The sequence below is a fragment of the Pristis pectinata genome, chromosome X, assembly GCF_009764475.1.
Source record: "Pristis pectinata isolate sPriPec2 chromosome X, sPriPec2.1.pri, whole genome shotgun sequence".
NCBI lineage: Eukaryota > Metazoa > Chordata > Chondrichthyes > Rhinopristiformes > Pristidae > Pristis > Pristis pectinata.
The window spans coordinates 9,766,787-9,789,422 of NC_067450.1; the positions used below are offsets into that span (position 1 = coordinate 9,766,787).

Here is a 22,636-nt window from a genome sequence, read left to right on the forward strand (position 1 = left end):
CACATTGAATACTCTGATCAAAATCTTAAAATTTACCTTTTAGTACTTTGAACAAGTCTCCTGTTATTGATTTTAAAAAAGGGAATCATATGTGATACTCTTCATTTGTCGATATGAATGCACAGGATATGGTTTCCCCATAACTCGTTGAGCTGGACTGTATTCATGTGGTGGCTGGAGGATGCGGAATGAAGCAATACAGGCAACCCTCAAAAGACTAACATTATAAAAATGGCCTTGGCAGGAGAAGATAACTGGAACATCTATATAGCAATGTGCAGGTGAGTCATTTTTAAAATTCCTACTCTGCCAAAACTGACGTAAGATATGAAAAGAACTTGCACAGTTGCTGGCGTAAAAATGGAATATAAATTCTCTTATTTTTTAAAATAAAGATACATTTGTGGAATATTTGGGAGAGGGACGTGGAAGGATTCATACAGAGGGCAGATTATTGGTAGCTCATTAGGAACAGATGTATCTACACATGACCAGCACATTAAAGAAAAAGCACCACTTCACTACAATTAACTGCAGATTTGCCCATTCTCAGCAATAAACCATTAACTTTGTCATCAAGCAAGCCCAGAATAATGCAGCAGGATGCTATTTACACATATCTTGAACAAACCTCTTCTAAATCAGGAATAACATTACATTTTTTACACCTACAGAACTGAGCTCAGAAACAGAGCCACTATAACTTTTGGAGGTGGGGATAAAATGTTCTGCTGTCAAAGTAAAACTCTCTTATTTTTCCCAATAATAACAACCCTCTAGAAAATATACATTTCTTTTTGTATAAGATAAAACTGTACATTTTACAAAATATAAATTTACTTTCCTTATTTCTATTTGGTAAATTTATTTCTCCCAACCCAAAATGTCAGGTTCCAAGTATAAAGCACGTTGGATGAAAAAGTAACTATTTATTCTGAGCTACTATCGGATGGCTCACACAGGTCTCCTCGTCGTCTCGTACTGAAATTTGGTTAACCATGACCTAGAAATTCATGTGAATCCAGCAGTGAGGCACCAACAGTGGTAGTGGATTAGGGCCGCAGTGGTGGTCGGTGAGGGAGAAGGTTGAGGGTGTGGTCAGGACAATTGGGGAGGGGTGGGGGGGTAGGTGATTGGGAGGATTGCAATCTTGGTCTGGAGATGGGGTCTGCAGTGAGACCAGGGGGTGGGGTGGAGGGGATTGGTGCAACGTGGGAGCCAGGGGGATGGTGACTAGAATGGTTAAAGCCAGTTGAGGGCTTCTTGTGCATGACTATGATGCAAAAATCACATCGGAGGCGCTAGGATGATTCAAAGCTGGATATGCCCAGTTGGATTCCTGCAAATGATCTAGAAATGGTCGCTACTGCATTTCATTCCAGAGGAAAACTATTTTCATTCTGTGATTGAATTTCTAGTCAATGTTAATTATAATACAGCCACCAGAGGTTATCATAAAACATGCTCCCTTAGAAATAAAGAAGCCAGTTTTCCTGTCTGTCAACTTGCATAGGTACAGGAACCACGTTAAAGAACCACATCCTGCCCGTGGTATACTTTTGCATGAATGATATGCAGCTCCAGTGTGACGTATATAGCAGTAAGTGCTTTCACCCGATTATGAATTATCATTTCTCCAGGGTTGTATTACACACATTAGAATCATTTATACAACTCAAAGATTTTTATCTCGATAATGCTCAAAAAATTTGCCTATTTGTTGATAAGTTCTGCTTGTTCATTTAGTCAAGTCAATGCAATCTCTTGATGTCATTCGTACGTTCTATTCAATTTTCTTTTTAATTTCAAATTCCCTTTTCAATATTTAAGGCAGTAAGAATCATTACATCTATCATTTGTAACTGATTTCAAAAATAAAGTTTAGAGCAAGTGCAGGACACCCACATAAGCATCAGCCAGTTAGAGACACTGGCTGGGAAGGATTGTCTTTTGCAAATTAGTAAGATTCAGATCACCAGGGTACCTATTTCTACATTTTCACTCCCCGAGTCTAGATTCAGCACAGTACTTGATATACGCGAATATACCACAATGGTCAAAACAGATACCTTTAACAGCTCTATTTCTTTAAAACCTGAAGGGAATGCGGTTTCCTGAGTATGAAACAATGTTACTTGCTTCCAGAGAATAAGTGCATAAAATGCCTGCTGCTGCACAACACAGGAACTCTGGCTGATTGCTAGGGTGGGATAGACAGTGAATTATTCACAAACAAACCTATGTATTACAACTGTTTTGTGTACATATAGAGTGAGTGCATATTGTGCAAATATATAGACAATAAGGTCACAATCTGTTCGACAGGTCGGCCTGATGTCACTGCAGCATTTCCAGCTCATTCTAAAATCCAGAGTAAGAGAGAATTATTTAAATACCTATGGGTTCCCCAATAATTGGAAAGCAGAGCAATGTGTATTCTTCCTTTCCAGTAATTTTTACCCCTCATCTGAAGGTGTAAACTCACATGGGGGCACAGTTTCACAGGCACCCTTCGCCTTGCGCTGCGTAACTCAAACGATTGTTTTTGATTTAGTCTAGATAGCGAGCGGCAACTGGGAATTCTACTATGAAGATATCACCGTCAAGCCAACTTGAGTCTTCACCCAGCAACGTGCTATTCCAGCAGGAGCGTCCGCTGATCAGGAGCAGGCATTAATGTTGATTTACCTCTCCTTCAACTAGAGGTGTTAAGACCAAATGCCCCAACCATAAGTGGAATCAACTAATTCTGTACACAGCTGAACTGAACACAAACATTTCTGAGTTTAAAAATCAACATTCACAGGATACATTCTTGAAAATCAGGAAGCTCCAAATTGAAATTTTTAAAATAGGAACCATAAAAATAAAAGAATGTTTGGAAACGTGATGTATAATAGAGATTTGATGAAAGTGTACAACTCCAAGTTTTTACTGGTGAAGAGCTTCAATGCAAAAGGATATTGTTGCACAGTTCTGGAACTTGAACTGATTTAAAAACAACTTAAATAAATAGATACAATCTGCTTACATCTAGTTTTGCGAAAAAATTATTGAAAATTAGCCCTTCTTCCCAAGGGTGTGTAGGAATACTGGGGACCTGAGGGGACAGTAAAAGCCTCCCACGATTTCAGCTGCAACTTCCCAAATAAGTATGGGAAATATATTTTTTATTGTATGTTATATAAATATATTTTAAGTTGGACTTCAGTAGTGTAGATCATGACAATTACCAATACATCAATTTTCTGTCAATCACCTCCAGTGATTAACATTACCTGACGCTTGGAGACCAAGCACTAAGTATTTTTTTCTGGCATGTAGAAATGGTACAGGCTTTCAGGGCTGCACTTGATACTTGTAGTAGTCTTGTATTGAATAAGGGATGGACAATGCTGGTTCTATTGTCTTTGAGAAGTAAAAATGCTTCTGCTGTATCCAACTTACGTTCTGGGATTTCTAAAAAGTTAAATATTAAGAATGTAACTGTAAAAATAATTCTTTCCCTTCCAAAGTGTATGGGCAACACAGTCAAGACTAGCAAAAATAGTAATTTTTTGTTCTGAGGGGTTGTGGACCTGAAACTTTAATTCTGTTCCTCTTCCCACAGATGCTACCTGACATACCGAGCATTTCCAGTACTTTCTGGTTTTATTTCAGATTTCCAGCATCTGCAGTTTTTTTGATTTTCGTTTAATGGTAAAGTATTCCCTTGCAAAAACTGCACATACTTGTTACATGCTGCGGGCAATAATAGGTCACAGTATTCGTACTGTGACTAGTTAACATATCAGATGTATGTAGCTTATATACATCAATACATCTATTCAATATTTAAGATATTTCCTATCATTGCTCTTGTATAGTTGCATGTAAAAAGTACATATCTGTGAAGGGGAAATCTACCATTATTATTGGTTTTACATTGTACAGCACCTGTGCCATGGCATCTGTTTCAGAACTTTGCAATTACCACCCCACCTCTTCTCTCTTTAAATCAGTGGTCTAATAATTTAGAATAGCTTCATTAGTATCACATTTAATCACTGGAAGCTTAATTTTCAAAGGAAATGCTGTGAGTGCACCACCAAGCCTGCTACCCTGTGCGAACCTAATAAGTTAGAAATTAAAGCGAGTGATTCACTTATCTTCATCATTACTAAAGACCTCAAGCAAAAGTGGTGTGAGTTGCATGGTATGTGCAGGATGAAAAGACAGAAACCGGTACTGTTTGGCATGCTCCTCGCTCAGGCTCCGGAGGTCCGTCAGCTTCTGGATCATCTTTGGATACAACAACCGATTACCTGGGGGTGGATGCTTGACCCGGATGTATACCTGCAAAGTCTCAGATAGCCTATCTTGAATACGCTCCACTTGAGCACGGTCCTGTAATCCAGGACGATCTGAAAATGCAGACACAAACAATAGCTCATAAAACAGATTTCACAGTGGCATAAGCATGGAGAAGATGATAGTGTCAACCTTGAATCGGAATGTTGTGAAATCAAATCTCATGCTTAGGCCTCGAGCGCATATTCTGGACTGGCATGCTACTGCAAATTGAGGGAGCATGGTACTGTCAAAGATACCGTCTTTCTGGTGAGATGTTAAACTGAGGCCCCACGTGTCTTCTCAGTTGGATATAAGATACTATGACATTATTCAAAGAAGAGCAGAAACCCAGTGTCCTGACCAATGTACATCAAGAAACACCAATCTAAAAAACAACTATCAGATCATTATCACAGGATTTTGCTGAGCAGGGGACTAGGAATGGGAATGACTAGCTCTGCTAGAAGCCAGCATACCCTTGATGGCCTGAATTTGCTTCTTCTGCTTTGTAACAATTTTATGAATCTATAATTCTGTGATTATCATGATGATGATGCTTTAAAAGTACTTAATTGGCTTTGGACTGTCCATTTAAATATATTTACAGTAAACGGTTCTATGGTTCTAAACTCATTTTTCTGGCATTTATGCGTCTGGAATTCTCATGCAACTAGCATAAATTTCTAAGAATATTAAGCAATTTCTTAAAATATTTTCAGAACGTAAATTTGAATTTGGCTTCTTCATTCACACTATTTGCATGAGAGAAGGAAGGCAAGCAAGCAGACATAGGGGATCTGTTTAAGGAGGCTAGTAAGCCTAAATCTCCTCAGACTTCAACTTCAAGCAATGAAAGTTCTGTAGAACCTGATGAAATGCTGTTAGAGTATCCAGAACACAGTGAATAAATTGCACCGGCCTTTAGACATTAAGAATGAAGTGATATTAGTTTAAGCGGTAAGCCTAGCCCAGGTTAGGCTATGCATAGCCTTCATGAGATTGCTTAGTTTTTATGAAAATAAACTCAAACAGTGAATTTTATTACGTGTTATGCAAAATGAGTGTAAAAAGACATCTTTAGTATATTTACATTTATACTAAAGGACCGTACAGTTGTAGGCTGATTAGCAGCAACATCCTTTTTGAAGATTTGGGACGTAATGTGATGGTGACTACAGTCAATCATTTGATTTATTTTTTGCTGTATTTTACATTAATGCTGTTTAACCCTAAAATATAGAATTGCAGTGTGAACCATTGTTAATTAAAAGGGTAAGGAGATGATGTACAGTTTGGCAATTTAATTAAAAGTTTACGCATGGAATAATACTGTGTGATATACAGTAATGTTTTTCCAGAGCTATTCTCATGCAACCAGGACCCCCACACTCTCCACAGATGCTGGATGGCTGAGAATATACTACAATTCCTTAAGTCCACTTTTACCACTGTTTACCACAGCAGGTTTAGTTTTTGCTGGGCAAAAGGTGAACTAAATTAGTAAAATACTGAACAGCACAAAACAAAAGTAAAAACAATAAACAGGTTTGGATGAAAGTTATTTTCAGTTCCTTTCTTCCAGAATAGAAACTTTGTTGTTCTCATTGTGTTCTGAGATTTCAGACCATTCCATTACAAATGAACCTGAGTGTAATGTTAGCACAGAGGTAAATTAAGTTCTTAATTCATAAAGAAGTTGGCTTTCAAGTGTGAATTACATTTCAGGTGGGATACCTGAACCAACCTGTTGTCAACAATGAATGATAATTTGATATTACAGGGACCAATCACAATAATTACTGCAGCATCAACTGTATTCATTTAAACTCAGCACATTGGGTTGAACTCTCTTCTTGGTGGCTGGGATGGGGGGTGGGGGAAAGGGTATTCCACATGGGTAAAAGTTGACACTGGAGTCAGGTTTTTAAGAAAAAGAGAACTGGGAAACCTCGGCTTTCAAGTGTGATGAGAAGAATGGAATTTAGGAGGTAGAAAATTAGCTATAAGTTTAGCAATGGCAACTCAGTGAAGCTAGACACCTGACATGTTCATTTTTTTATTACATGAAGAAAAGGCATTGCTTGGGAGTCAGTCCAGGGAAAGCAGATCGGGTTTTGGAACTGGAATTGGTTTATTATTGTCATCTGTACCGAGGTACAGTGAAAAACTTGTCTTGCAAACCGTTCATACAGATCAATTCATTACACAGTGCATTGAGGTAGTACAAGGTAAAACAATAACAGAATGCAGAATAAAGTGTTACAGTTACAGAGAAAGTGCAGTGCAGGCAGACAATAAGGTGCAAGGTCATCACGAGGTAGATTGTGAGGTCAAGAGTCCATTTCATTGTATAAGGGAACCGTTCAATAGTCTTATAACAGTGGGACAGAAGCTGTCCTTGAGCCTGGTGGTACGTGCTTTCAGGCTTTAGTATCTTCTGCCCGATGGGAGGGGGAGAAGAGAGAATGTCCGGGGTGGGTGGTGTCTTTGATTATGTTGGCTGCTTCACCGAGGCAGCGAGAAGTATAGACAGAGTCCATGGAGGGGAGGCTGGTTTCCGTGACGCGCTGGGCTGTGTCCACAACTCTCTGCAGTTTCTTCGTCCCAGGCAGAGTAGTGTAAGTTTCTTTTCGATCTAGATTAAGGGCTTAATTTTTTCAATCAAGGCAAGATCAATGGAGTGAAGGTAACAGTTCATAACTGGGTAATGACAGAAACTGGAACCCTGGCTGATATCTTGCTCTATACACTCACTTGGCCAAGGACAAGTTGTGCACCCATCTGCAAGTCCCAGCCGAGTACAGAAAATACAGTACAGTCTGGCAATCATCACCACAAATGGTCTGCATGGATACCAAACCTGTGTGGGAGGCTGTCCTCATTTTTAGTGGCAATTTTGTTTTGTTTTAAACCATTGCTGCTGTTCTTACCTGGTGAAAGGAGGCAGATAGCCATGAGAAGAACATGTTCTTGTTCATGCAAATTTAGATTCTTTAGGCCAGCCTGAAATTTTACCAGTGGCTCCAGCAACTCCAGTGAATGGCCAGCTAGAAAGGATACAAAAGTGAAAATCTTTCTGGATACATTTTTTTAATACTCTCAGTTAACAAAATAACTAAAAACCTGGAAGTTAAACACTGGTTGAAAAAAAATCAGAAAGCCAATGTTACATCATATTGCATGTGGAGTTTCTTTCTCCTCATTCTTATAACGTTATGGTAGGATACTGAAATAACTCTGAAACTAAGTTATCATGAAAGAGTTATAATCATTTTTGTTCTTGCAGGTGAAACAAGAAGAATGCCGAGCTTGACATAGCCATGCACTAAATATCACACAAAATGCTGCCACGATGATGTTGATTAGCAGTGCTACCCATGATGCTGCTCCAATATTGTACAAAGTTTGATTTCACCAGCCAGTTTTCACCTGAAAAGGGAAACTAAGGTACATATCTACAGCTGACAAACCCAGAAATGCCAGCTATAAAACTACCTCTGTATCAAGCCCATTCTCAAAACTACAAACCTTTATATGTGAGTGGACAAAAGGGACATGTCTGGAGTATGCAAATCATTTAAAAAATAGAATGCCCTTGAAGGCCAATTATATACCTTTCTATTTTATTGTTTTCCCACACATAATTGGTGTATAACAAAACTGTAGCATTTATGAATGTGAAAACCTCTAGAGGATACATACAGATATACCAATGAAATATTTGCATGCAGCAATCAAAAGTAGAGGAAAACACCTGATGGAAAGTGCGAGGATTACTTCGCATGGTATCCTTGCAAATGCAAGTCAGAAGTCACTAAAAGACATCTTAAAATGTCTTGAGTCTTCAAGCCAGTTGCTTCATGTGTTACGTAGTAAACAGAAAGCTTTTCTTCTGTTGCAAGAACAAATTTAAGTGGGAACTCTGCGTGAATCCTAAGTAATTTTCCACTAAGAACATCACATAAATTACAACCTATAAGGACTTATAGTTCACTAACTCTGTCAAATCTCCTACAAAGGAACTATTTCCCTTAGCTGAGAGGTCAATAACCAGGGGGTGTTGGGCATAGATTTAAGGTATCTCGATGAATAACCTAGAAAGTTACAGGCCAAGAGCTGGGTGTGAGATTAGTTTAAATAGCTCCCTTTGTGATTGGAGTGAATGCTTTTATTCTGTGTTGTATGATTCAATGTAAACAGTATTCCAAATTGTGAGTCTAAGAAACTAAAGTCAAATATTTCATGAAAACAGCTGCAACAGGAAGCAAATTAGATTTTAGCCCAGAAATTCAATTGCATATTTATTTTAGCGTTACACAATTGAAAATGGATTTTTCCATGAGTGAAGTATGATAATGATCATTAGTAGGTCGTTTGCGTATCACTTGGAAAATTTGACCAGACATTTGCTGTCATGGGTCATCTTTGTGACCCCGATGTCACATCCACACCAGGGGCTCAAATTATGATGTCATTCCCTATCCAATACTCTTTGTTTAGAGGCTGACCATGTTTGCACACTCTTGGGCTAACATGGTCTTACTTCCATAGTGCCAACCTGGAAAGCTTGCAAGGGAAGTGAGATACTTAACCAAATCCTTGGTAGTGACAGCCTCCACACATGCCCCAACAACTCCCAATCTCCAGGCTGCTCCTTGAGCCTCTGATTTGCAGCCTCCCCAAACCTGCAATCTCCCACCCCAATCCCTACCAGCCGATTCTTTGACCTCAATCCCCCAATCTGTTCCAGCTTTTGATCTGCTGCTCCTCTGAATCCCAGACTCTGATCTCTTTCATTTCCCCCCACACCACTGCTGGGGAATCTCAATTATTCTACTCCTCACCCAACCCAACCCCACCCCCTACAAATGGTGGGCTGATAATTACTTCTGCCTCTTTCTCTCCTAGCCCTACCACCCCTCCTAATAAATAATAGTGCTGTTAAGTGCAGATCCCTCTCCCTCTATCACCTTGCCATGAGAAATGTACAAGTGAATAATGATGCCTTGCCCCAAGTCCCCAAGACCCCACCACCAAAGCACCATTGAATTGCGATCCCTTGTACCACCACATTTCCTCCCCCCCCCCCCCCCCCCCCCGTTGCACTAGAATGTGTAGGGCAATAATGTTTGATATCAGCTATTGTAGAACTGACCCACATATTAGAACAACACTGCACATATTCCATTCATGTTATTAGTGGGTGTCCTGGAAGAACAAATGAAAAACAGGCAATTCTAATGCAATAGCTGTCACTTTCATTGGTCACTCCATGAAGTGAAATGTCTCTGGGGTCAGATGCCCCAGAGAGGAGGTAACTCTTTCAAGGCATTGGTATCCTACATTTACTCTTTTCCATGATTTTGGGAACCACTGACTTGGGGGGGGGGGGGGGGGGGGGGGTTGCGCGGGTGGTGGTAATTAAGGAATTACTTTTCCTTCATTGTCTTGTTCCTTTTAACTAACCTGTGGGTACTCAGGAAGGAAGGGTAAATTAATCAGGAAATATTTGAGTTTATACAAAGGTAATATAGTCCAGCTTGCAATCTCACACAATCAACATCTTTTGAAGGGAACAGATGAATTAGCTGTGGTCTTTGACTGCTGATACTCCAGTATCTGAAAATGAATGATCACTTGAGAGATTTTTCACGCCAAGGAGGCAAATGAGCACATCTCCAGCTATGTTGTCTATCCAATTGTGATAAACAGGATCGCAGCACAAGAAACCCCACGAACAGTAATGTAGTAATATGGAGGAGAAATTCCATTGAGCACATTTCGATTAAGCATTTGCGCATTTGTAGCTTTGGCCTCAAAATAAATATTTTACACAATTAATCACTATATTTCTCGGGAAGAGTCCAATGTCAAATGGCTGTAAATAGATAGAGATGTCCTTTGTCTATTGTATGCCTTTTCTGATCCTTTGTGGATGGGATCACAGCTTTCACCACGTGACTCAATTTAACCAGTATGCAGTATGCACTCTGCCAGATTTTCCCTAGTTTACTCAAATACCCATCCTCAGAGTCTGTGGAGATCCCAGATGATGTGCCATTGCATCTGTGCGGCTATCCAAATGACAATGGTATGGAAAAGGTGCCCAATCTGTTATAATGATTGGAAGGCAGGAGTAAAAACCCAGGCACATTTTAAGATACTTTGTTTGATTGAAATTTGGGAGACTTCCCTCAGTGCATTATTAGTAATTTGTTTGATTATTATGCATTATACTCAGGGGTGATCCATGTAAACGGAATGCCTCAGAAGTTCTATCCCAGGTGAAGCTAGGACATTAAAGATGAGTAAAGTCTACTTGAGAGAGATGGGGTGGGGTGAGATATGTTACCTAGCTAACTTCCACATTGATTTCCTTCCATGTTATTTTGAAAGATTGGTGTGATCTGTCCATGATTTACATAGAATTCAATATCAAGGGGCATTAGATTCCAGTAGATTCTTCAGTTCAAGACCAGCATTTCCTCCGCACTAGATTCTACAAAAGAGAATACAGCATTGGCTAACTCAGGGAGGATGGATTTGTTAAACTAACTGAGTAATACACAAAACTGCATTGATTCTGTATAAGCACCTTTGATAAACCCAAGAACAATTGACAAGTTGAAATTTGGCAATTATTGGACAACCAATGAAGATATAAGCAACAGCGATCATGAATTTACTATTGCACTTTGCACAATTTTTAAAGCTGTTAGCAGACATGTTGACTCAACTACAGCAGCTCTTATTTTGCGGGCAACGTACCAAACATCCTACCTTGTAGCTGATGCAAAATCTGAGAGTGCAAAATTTTAATTTGTGCCTATTCATTTTGTGCTAATACTTTCATAGTTTTGTCCCTGAGGGGGAAGATTTCTTCCTCCTGCTATTTTCATTGAAATCAGAAAGGTGCCAAGAAATTGGATTTTATAGCGCTATGTTTATTGCACCATGCAATTTAATTTAATAAAAAATTATGGACTTACTGCACCTTTCATGAAGGCAATCATTTTCCTTCAAGATTCTTCATGTATCAGATGTGCTAAGCTAAGGAAGTAATTCTGGGATTTTAAGATCATCCACATATGGACCAAGGACAATGCAGGCTACTCCTACTAAAGCAGACCTTCACAGCATTCCACCACCCTTTCTGGACCTCCCACCTCCATGACCAGCGAACTGATGTCTGAGCACCCCTACCATCCACCAGGCCTAACCTAAGCCCCCCATGGATCTCCCACACCATTGCTCACCCTGACCACTGGCCCAGCCTTCACCTTGAACAAAAAAACTTCCTTGGCCCACAGTGCACTGCCTCGTTAATGTGCTATTACAGTTCGAGGCCTCGTTATTTTAGAATGGCTTTATGATCTCGATGCACATAATGATCAAAAGGAAACTCCCCTCAAACAATGCACAGGATTGATCACAGTTATTATCCTGTGACCTGTAAAACACCTGGCCAATTTTCCTCTACTTTATGTTCAGGGGACAAACAAAGATGATGACTCCCAAGTTATGTCACGTTGCCATCTCTTTTTGATGCAAAGGACTTGCTTGGGAGATCAGGTTTGGGGCAGAAGAAATGGTTATGCCCGCATCAAGCATAATCATGAACTATCCAATGGAAATTATGGACATGGACGTGAATTAGGCACTTGCCCACTTAGACTAGCACCCAGGGCCCAGAGCCTTGCACCTGACCCAGTTCAGATCGAAGAATCTGTGCGGCCACATCAAGTGGGTGGATCTTGTAAGCTTTCAAAACTAGCAGCCATTACCACTAGAAGTTAGACCCCATACCTTTTGTCTGCTTGTCTCAATAAGCAGAGACTAGTAACTAATTTTCAGCAGGTACTTATTATGAACTGGGAAACATTATAAATTTCCAGCTTTTGGAGAGGCATATGCATGCATACATTTAATGTAATGGGTGAACACTAATCCATGACTTTGCATTATAATATACATTTTTTTGGGGTGGTTATTGGGAGGATCTATGCCCCTGCTTTTCCTCCCTTGCACATGTTCTTATATTAAAGAATGACATAAAAATGTGCCAAGCCAAGTTAAATTAACAGAATATTTAATATTCTGTTTGATTAATCTAACTCACTCTTGTAAATGATTAGAGACATTTTTGACAATGATCGGTTAAACCTTTACTCAGTGGGAAGCGAACTAGAATGGTGAAGTCCTCAGGCTTTACATCAAATGGGAGGAGAACATGAGTGGCACTGAACATTTCTAACATCATTGTGGGTGCTCAGCATGTGGTTTTACCAGAACCTATCAAGCTAAATTGCAGTCATATATGGAGGATGTAGAATAAATATGGTTTTATTTCCTTTTATTGCTTACCTTTGGTGACGTCATTTACATTATATTTGAAATCATTTCCACAGTTCCAGGACATATCGTCCAATGTGAAGGACTCGTTTGATCGCAGCATAATAATTTCAATTGCACTTGACTTCAGAAGGGAAATTTGGTCATCCGCAGACAATTCCCTGAAGATTGAATAAGTTCTCTCCTTATTAAATATTTCTGCATCGGTACTTCTGTTGTACATTAAATTTTTGTTGATATTTCTCCTGTATCCTTACACCCTCCATCTATTATTCTGTTTCCTATTACTGCCTGTTACAGCTCATGGCCATTTTCTACCTTGGCCTCTTCAACTAAACAATTCTCATTTGATATTCTGTCCCAATTTTTCAGAGAAATAGTGTAGTCTATATCTTGCAAAGAGTAGAAGAGTACGAACAATAATCTACATCTGGAAAAGAGTAGTGAAGGAAGATGGAGGGAGGGTGGTGGAGGGGTGGGTGATGGGGATCAAATTGTAACAATGCTGACGGGGGTAGCAATCAAGCCCAAAACCTCTACACCTCTGACTTTTTGCTCATGTGGATAAAAGCCCCAATATGCAACATCATCTTTAAGCACCACTTCTTTTTACATCCCACTTCATTCTGCACTATGACTTCCAAAACATAGATACAAAAATATTGTTTAATCCAGATAAGGTTGAAATGAATAGAGTATGGGACGGAGCCATATCTATAGTCGGGTCTCAGTTCTGATCCTGTGCTAAGTTAGCTCATTTCAGCTGAGGCAGCTGTAGTGGTATTATGATTAGGCTTGGTGCCCATAGGCTAGGGAGGAGAAAATCTCTTTGAATCCCTCTGCTGGAAAATGTGTGGAAATAGCAAGCAAGACCGGGCTTTGTTGCAATGTTAATCAATTAATTTGCTGATGCCCAGAGAATGTACAACTGAGCGAGCAGCTGAATGATTGCAGTTGCAGAACTGTATGCCAGTTGAAGTTGCAGCCTTTAGGAGTGGAGTGAAGTAAATTAAAAGAGATATGGGCTTGAAGGCACATAAAAGCACTGCTGTACAGGGTGCACAGTGATGGTATTTTACTGCACACAAGGCCCCAGGCATCGTGCAAGGTCGAACCTGTCTAACAGAAAGACTTTCATCTGCAAGCTCCAGCCATTGCGGACAATGGAGATTGTATAGGAAATCAGTTGGTCAGTGGGTAGCGAGGGGTGTAGGGAGAGGAGAATGCGGACAAGAATGTTCCAAAATGGAGAGAGGGATGACTGCAATGGAAGAGAAGATGGATGTTGGGTTGGGTGAGGGTGGGGTTGGGGGGGGGAGGGTAGGGGTTTGGTTTCAGGCAGACAATCTGCGGGCACAAAGACATTGCCAGCGTGGAAGAATATAAATGCCTTCAACTCCCCAACTGTGGGTGGAACTGAAACTACAGGAAGTATAGCAAGCAGTGATAGGGCGGGTAACCACAGAGTAAGGTTGGGTCCACTTTAACAACTGCCAGAGCAGTTGTCGACCTTCTGGTTCAGGATGCTTCAGTGTGTGAGGCCCACAATGCTTGGAGGCCTTGAATGCAAAGTACAAAGAGCGTCGTATGATATTAGACATCATTGTGCATGCTAATAGCTTCCATGCTTTCCATGTCATAGGACCTGGAACAAAAACTGGAATTGTGATACCACACAAAAAAGACTGTTAGACGACTGAATTTCTATCTCACTGTTTCACAGAGCTCCATTCAGTGCTCAGTAATGGAAGAGAAGGAAAAAGGAAAGCTCAAGGTGGACAGGACAAAGGTCAGCTGTTAATGGTTAAGTTTTGACAGCTCCTTCATTGACATTATAAGTTATAGTGCCAGCAAAACAGTTACAAATTGGAAATTTTACAGGCAGCTCTTACAGATTCTGAAAAATTGCTTTTTTGCGGTCATCACTAATGCAACAAATAGCAGCCAATTCTTGCGCTCATTTGACTCACATATGATTGTATACGCATGTATAATTCTAAAAGGTTGAGCAAGATCATTTGGAATTGGTTTATTATTGTCACATGTACCGAGGTGCAGTGAAAGATGTATCTTGCATACCGTCCATACAGATCAATTCATTACACAGTGCATTGGGGTAGCACAGGGTAAAACAATACAGAATGCAGAATAAAGTGTAACAGCTACAGAGAAAGTGAAGTGCAGGTAGACAATAAGGTGCAAGGTTTGCAAAATGTAATTGTGTGCAGTGATTAAACTGTAATTTGTAAACATATACATATGCCAATTGCTAGTGTTCTTTTAAAGGGAAATGGGAACAAGATTATTTTGTTCATCATGGAGGGGGGAATGATCAGTACATCCATCTTTCAATGTAATGCCAATTTAAAAACAGTCAGTTACTTCTATTTTGCAATGTCTTAAAAACACAGAATCAGTCCCTGGACTAGAGTTTCCATGCAATGTATGGCTACACTGAACTGAACACCCACTGGACAAGGGAGATGGGCATCCTTTATACTGATGGAAACTCAAATCATGTCCCAGTTATGGCTGTGGCAATGAAAGCCAACTCGTGGAATGTACAGTCGAATGGTGCCAGCGTATGGCCCACAATCATGTGCTCCCACCCAATGCCAAACTGGTCCCCAAAACCTGGACATCAATAAATAGGTTGCCACTACCATCATTTGATAAAAATATCCAAATAGTTTGCTCTACTGAGACTATGCAAATTTTTAAAAAATTCTCACATCAGCCATTCTGCAGATTTGTTAATACCAAATCGCAGGCAGTTTTGTGTACAGAGCAACACACAGCAGGAACTTGGTTGAGATTGACCACACATATTTCGTGCAACCTACACTTGAATTGTGCTTTTAACACAGCATGGAATCCAAAAGCATATCTCTAAAAGTGAAAAGAACTGACACTAGCCCGAGTTTGGAGAGAGAACATACGGTTGGGTTTATTACATTTTAAGGAGACCCTGGGGTTCGGGAAAGGGGTCGGGTTAGGTGGAGGCACCAATGGTGTTTTGAAAAGAGTATGATGCACAGTGCACCAGAGGAAAAAGTGGAAGATCTGAGTGGGATTTAAGGCTGCAGGAGAAGACAGAGATAGATTTAATAGAGAGAGGACAAAAGAGGATATTGTGAGCAGACACGTTGAAGGCTGCAGAGAAGTTGGGGAAAACAAGAATAAGTGACCAAGGTTGACGCCATGGTGATGGGGAGGGGGGGATTGAGGGTTGTCATTGGTGACTTTGTCCAGATTGGTCTTGGTGCTATGGGTGGAACTAAAACCTAGATTCCAGCAATGGCAAAACAAGCTGTGATATGACATATGACCACAGAGCCAGGTTACAATTTTTGAAGACCTTAAAGATGAAAAGGTGAGACTTAGGGCAGTAGCTGGACAGAAGGTAGGTTTCGAGGTGGGCTTTTAAAGAAAAAAAAAGACAACTTTGAAAGGAGTGCACTAATGCACATGGAAAAAGCCATTATGTGGTCAAATGACCAGCAGTGATAAAAGGGTTGGATAATAAATCAAGGGAGCAGGAACTGGATGTCATGAAAAAACTAAGAGTAGAGCAAAATGGGGAGAACCTACAGGATTCAAATTCAGAAGAATGGGAGGAACATTTTGTAGCCCAAAGAAATCTATCAGTAATTAGGAAAAAGAGCTTCACTCCACCGATCAATGTTAGAGTTGAACCAAGTCCCTGAGGTGAAATAAATAACTTAAAAGTTACATAGTACCGTTTGATTTTCCAGTGCTTCAATACCAAGTATTCAGGCATTGTTACGCAAACAAATGTGGCAACCAAATTGCGCATAGAAAGGTCCAAACAGCAGCAAATGAGATGAATAAGCAGTTAATTTACTTCTTATCTTGCTGGTTGAGAGAGGAATGCTGATCAAGGCATGGGAGAACTTATGTTCTTTCAACTGTGCCATGAGGTCTTTGATACCTATCTGAACATGCGAACAGGGCTGGAGTTTAATCTTTTATCCAAAAGGTGACACGTCCGATAACGCAGTACTCCCTCGGTACTCCCTTGGCACTCCCGAGCTGTCGGGCCCCAACAGTGTACCTAGCCGGGTATTGACAACCTGTGTCAACCAACTGGCTAGAGTGTTCAAGGACATCTTCAACTTCTGCTGCGGTCTGAGGTTCCCACCTGCTTCAAAAGGGCAGCAATCATACCGGTGCCCAAGAAGAGCAGGGTGAGCTGCCTCGACGACTATTGCCCGGTAGCACTCACATCTACCGTAATGAAGTGCTTCAAGAGGTTGGTTATGGCTAGAATGAACTCCTGCCTGAGCAAGGACCTGGACCTGCTGCAATTCGCCTACTGCCACAATAGTTCCACAGCGGATGCAATCTCACTGGCTCTCCACTCGGCTTTGGAGCACCTAGACAACAGCAATACATACGTTAGGCTGCTATTTATCGATTATAGCTCAGTGTTCAACACCATCATCCCCTCAGCACTAATCAACAAGTTTCAAAACCTGGGCCTCTGTACCTCTCTCTGCAACTGGATCCTCGACTTCCTTATCGGGAGACCACAGTCAGTGCAGATCAGTGGTAACATCTCCTTGCTGACAATCAACACGGGCGCACCTCAAGGATGCGTGCTTAGCCCACTGCTCTACTCTCTCTACACTCATGACTGTGTGGCCAAGCACAGCTCAAACACCATCTATAAATTCGCCGATGACACCACTGTTGTTGGTAGAATCTCAGTGGCGATGAGGAGGTGTACAGGAGTGAGATAGATCAGTTGGTTGAGTGGTGTCGCAACAACAACCTTGTGCTCAACGTCAGCAAGACCAAGGAATTGATTGTGGACTTCCAGGAAGGAGAAGTCGGGAGAACACACACCAGTCCTCACTGAGGGGTCAGCTGTAGAAAAGGTGAGCAGCTTCAAGTTCCTGGGCGCCAACATCTCGGAGGATCTGTCCTGGGCCCAACACATTGATGCAATCATGAAGAAGGCACGCCAGCGGCTCCACTTCATCGGGAGTTTGAGGAGATTTGGTTTGTCACCAAAGACTCTTACACAGTTTTACAGACGTACGGTGGAGAGCATTCTGACTGGTTGCATCACAGCCTGGTATGGAGGCTCCAATGCACAGGATCACAAGAGGCTGCAGAGGGTTGTAGACTCAGCCAGCTCTATTACGGGCACAACTCTCCCCACCATCGAGGACATCTTCAAGAGGCTGTGCCTCAAGAAGGCGGTACCTCAAGAAGGCAGCATCCTTCATTAAGGACCCTCACCATCTGGGACATGCCCTCTTTCTCGTTACTACCACCGGGGCGGAGGTACAGGAGCCTGAAGACCCACACTCAATGATTCAGGAAAAGCTTCTTCCCCTCCGCCATCAGATTTCTGAACGGTCCATGAACCCATGAACACTACCTCGTTATTCCTTTTTGTTTGCACTATTTACTTATTTTTGTAATTTATAGTAATTTTTAGTCTTTCCACTGTACTGCTGCCGCAAAACAACAAATTTCACATCATATAAGTCAATGATAATAAATCCAATTCTGATACTGCAGTGAGGGATCAAACTAGGTTACAAATTCTGAGTGAGGTTTGGACCTACAGTTTCCTGTCTTAAAAGAAAGAATGGTCAAGGTTCAGACAAAGTGATGGTCATGTTATCATGAATCTATCAGATTTTCATAAATTTAGTGAAGGAAAGCTGGCACATTACCAGATTTGCCATACTTCCCCATCCCTCTGCTATTCTAAATCTAATCACTGACACATCGCTGGATTTCATGCCCACCTCTAATTTCTTACACATCGCTGGATCTTATGCACATCTCTAATTTCATTATTATCTGGTTTTGTCTAGGCTTAGAAAGATAGAAAGGATACTGAGGAGATTTGACGATATCGTCAACAATGGAAAATGAGTACCGATAGCAGAGGTTGGGAATGAAAATCAAAAATACTGCAGGTGCTGGAAATTGAAACAAAAACAGAAAATGCTGTAAATAAAACTCAGCAGGTCAAGTAGGGTCCGTGGAAAGAGAGGCAGTTAAAGTTTCAGGTCTGCAACCTTTCATCAGACCCGAAATGGGGACTGTTTCTCTTTCCACAGATGCTACCTGACCTGCTGAGTTTTTTCAACATTTCCTGCTTTTGTTGCAGGGGCTGGTGTGGTCTTCCTCTGGATCAAACTGAAATCTATAAAATCACATGGGGCCTAGATAGAAAGCCATTTCCCTTCCCTGAGAATTTAATAATTGGGGGTTATGGATTTAAAGTAATTAGTAGAAGGACTAGAGGGGAACTGAGATTTTTTTCACCCAAAGAACAATGGTCGTCTGAACTTATTGCTTTAAAAAATAGTAGAGACAGAAACTAGCATTGCTTGGAAGAAGTGGTGCAGCGGTTAACACTGCTCCCTCAGATCTTGAGAGACTTGGGTACGATCCTGACCTTGGGTGCTGTCTGTGTGGAATTTGCACGTTCTCCCTGTGACCACGTGGGCTCCCCCCCCCCCCAAGTTCTCCAGTTTCCTCCCACATCCCAAAGACATGCGGGTTGGTAGGCTAATTGGTTACTGTAAATTGTCCCTAGTGTAAGTGAGTGGCAGATGAATCGGTGGGGTGGGAGTTGATGCTCTTTTTGTCCATGATCTATCTCTCTATAACATGTCATTATGATTTTCCCTTGGATAATCAAAGGTCAATAACCTGTAACATTATATCTTCTGATATCCACATATTCTTGAACTATTGAGTGTTTCCAGCACTTTTTGTATAAATCAAATTTTCAATATCTGCATGGCTTTGCATTTCTTTCCCCTGGTTAAAGGTGCAGAATTTTGATTGCAGTTTTTATTCCAATTAAAACACCAGGCTCTGAATTCTTCCTGTACAAACACGTTCTTGAGCCTAGCTTTCAACAGCTGTGTTCTACATTTCAATTTCTTCTTCAAACAAAGATTGAAAGCTATGTAGTGGAAGGGTCTACAAGGGTTGGGTTATGATACAGCTTGGGTTATGATAGATTTGCATGATCAATAATGCCTTCTTAATCTAAGGGACTTCCTAAAATGGATGTGTTTGTGATGAGATTGATTTCATCACAGACTAATAAATTTTGCTCTTGATCGTGCACTGTCAGGAACAAAACTAGAAAGAATAGGGTAGACCTAGCATTGAACGTTGACATCAAAAATAGAAATAATTGCGTCATGGATCAATCAATACTATACAATAACTATATCCCACCAGTCATATCATACAACAGATGCACACTTGATTCCCAAATATATTCAACAATTTAACTATCACTTAAAAAAGCCAGAATACTTTCAGAAACACCTGGAACAAACACTCTAAAGTTAAATTGAATAACAATAGAGAACTTTGCCTTACTTTTCTTTACAGACATGTAAATCTATCATCTACCCTTGTATGATTGCACAGCTAGGACATAGAATTGGGTTTTATCTGGAACCTAGCATAACCTTCAAAGTTTCTTCAAGAATGCTTCCTGAACCCATGCAAAAATTAGCAAAAGAAATGAATGTGAACCTTATGGCATTCTGTCCCTGACTCATATCTCTTTTTTGGATTAAATCTGTCAACAAAACAGATAAATGCTCCACAAGAGCTAACAAACCACCTTGAGATATCAACAACAAACATAGTTTTCTGCCTTGCCAGTATCCTCTTCCACAGAAAGCCTGTAATCTGGGACACAAGGTATTTGTGCCTAAAATAAATTTTTATTTTCTTAGCATCAGAAGTGCTGTATAAATACATCCCTGCCTGCCAGCCCAGCAACAAGGAGAAGCATTGAAAATTTGCTTCTTCAGGAGAAGTGATTTAAAAAAAACTCAGATGGCTTTTATCGGGCATCCATACCTATCCTCAAGAAGGTGGTGAGCTGTTTTCTTGAACTGCTGCAGTCTATGTGGTTGCTCTTTGGGAAGCAAAATTGAAAATTTTGGTTCAATAAGGATGAAGCAACAGTAATATATTTCCGGTCCAGATGGTGCTTTACTTGGAGGAGAATCTGAGAGCTCATCACATTCCCATGTACTTGCTATTTTGCTCTTCCATCCCACCAATCACTCCCTGTCCTATGGCACTTCCCCATGTAAGTGCAGTGGATACAACGCCTGCCCTTTCACCACTTCCCTTCTCACCATCCAGGTACCCAAACACTCCTTGCAGGTGAAGCAGTGATTCACTTGCGTTTCTTCCAATCTAGTGTACTGGATTCAACGTTCACAATGTGACTTCCTCTACATTGGAGAAACCAAATGCAGATTTGGCGACTGCTTTATGGAACACCTGCGTTCAGTCTACTGGAGGGACCCTGAGCTTCCAGTTGCCTGTCACTTTAATTTTCCATCCCATTCCCACTCTAACCTTTCTGCGTGTGGCCTCCAGCACTGTTATACCAGGGCCCAACACAAGCTTGAGGAACAACGCCTCATTTCCGTCTGGTCACGTTGCAGCCTTATAGACGCAATATGAAATTCTCCAACTTCCTATAACTCTGTTTCTCTGTCTCTAGCAGAACCAGCTATTTCTGCTGTCAACCACCCATCTGCAATATTAGCTCAGTTCTTTCCCCCTCTCAATTAGCACACCCTGACCTGCTATTTGCAGCACATCACACTTCTTTGTCACCCTCTAAATGCCCCCACTAACCACAGCAACCCCAGCATTAACTTCTCACAGATATTCCCTTTGTCCTATGCATGCCTCCCTCTACATTCTTTGCAACTTTAAACTAACCTTTCTTCTCTTTTTCCCAGTTCTCTGTTTCTCTTTCCATAGATGCTGAATGATCTGCTGACTGTTCCCAGCATTTTCTGTTTTTATATCAGATTTCCAGCATCTACAGTTTGATTGATTTTCATTATCTGCTATTCTTCACCATGGAAATCACAGGTTTGTTCGGTGCTTTCAAAGAAACTTCCCAAGTTGTTGCATTGCATTCTGTAGATAATACACTGCCGACATGATATGGGTACCAATCAAGCAGACGGCTTTCTGCTGGGTGTTGTTGGAGGTATACTCATCCAGGTAAGGCAAGAGCATTCCAACACACTTCTGTCTTGTGCCTTATGAACTATTCACTGCAGAGTACCCAGTATCTGAACTGCTTTATTATCTAGGGCATTTATGTGGCTGGTCCAATTACACTTCTAGTCAACAGCGACCCTCAGTACATTGATGGTAAGGTGGTGATTGTATTACCATTATGTGCCAAGGAGATGGTAATGTACTCTTATTGGAACAGAGGAACAGGAGTAGGTTGTGTGGTTCCTTGAGCCTGTTCTGTCATTTGATCTGTGACGTAACTTCTTACACAAGTCTTTTCCCCACATCACTTAAAATTGACCTAGCATCAAATGCTGTTTGCAGGAGAGAGTATGAACTTCTTCTACCGTTTGTGTATAGAAGTGATCCTAATAGCTGGACTCTAATTTATGGATTAACCCACTTAGTCCTAGATTTCAAAACCAGTGGAAATAATTTCCCTCTATCGTATCAGTACACCTTAATATGAAAAACTTCAAACAAATCACTCCTTAAACTTCTAAATTCCAGTTTGTACAATCTACCCAGTACTTCTACTCATTTATGCTCCAGTCCTCTTGATATAGGGGCCAGCAATTCATGATGCTTTTTTTCTCTACCTGTCCTCAACATTTTAATGAATTACTTTCATGGATCTCCAAATTTCTTTGGAGTTCCACTGCGGTTAGCATAATGCTTTACAGAGCCAGCGAACTGGGTTCAATTCCCGCCGCTGTCTGTAAGGAGTTTGTACGTTCTCCCCGTGTCTGCGTGGGTTTCCTCCGGGTGCTCCGGTTTCCTCCCACATTCCAAAGACGTACAGGTTAGGAAGTTGGCGCCGGAAGCGTGGCGACACTTGCGGGCTGCCCCCAGAACACTCCACACAAAAGATGCATTTCAC

At 40.9% G+C, this 22,636-nt stretch overlaps 1 protein-coding gene across 1 annotated transcript in view; it reads right to left on the reverse strand.

Moving 5' to 3' along the window:
• Nucleotides 1-275: 275 nt before the first annotated feature.
• LOC127566856 (vitamin D3 receptor-like) overlaps nt 276-22,636 on the reverse strand; it is a 113,573-nt gene continuing 91,212 nt past the window's right edge. Inside the window, exons 8-10 of the mRNA XM_052009344.1 lie at nt 12,697-12,845; nt 7,263-7,379; nt 276-4,403 (exon numbers count right to left, since the gene is read on the reverse strand). Coding sequence (XP_051865304.1) covers nt 4,141-4,403; nt 7,263-7,379; nt 12,697-12,845 — 529 coding nt within the window. The 3' untranslated portion in view covers nt 276-4,140. The remainder of the gene's footprint in view (nt 4,404-7,262; nt 7,380-12,696; nt 12,846-22,636) is intronic.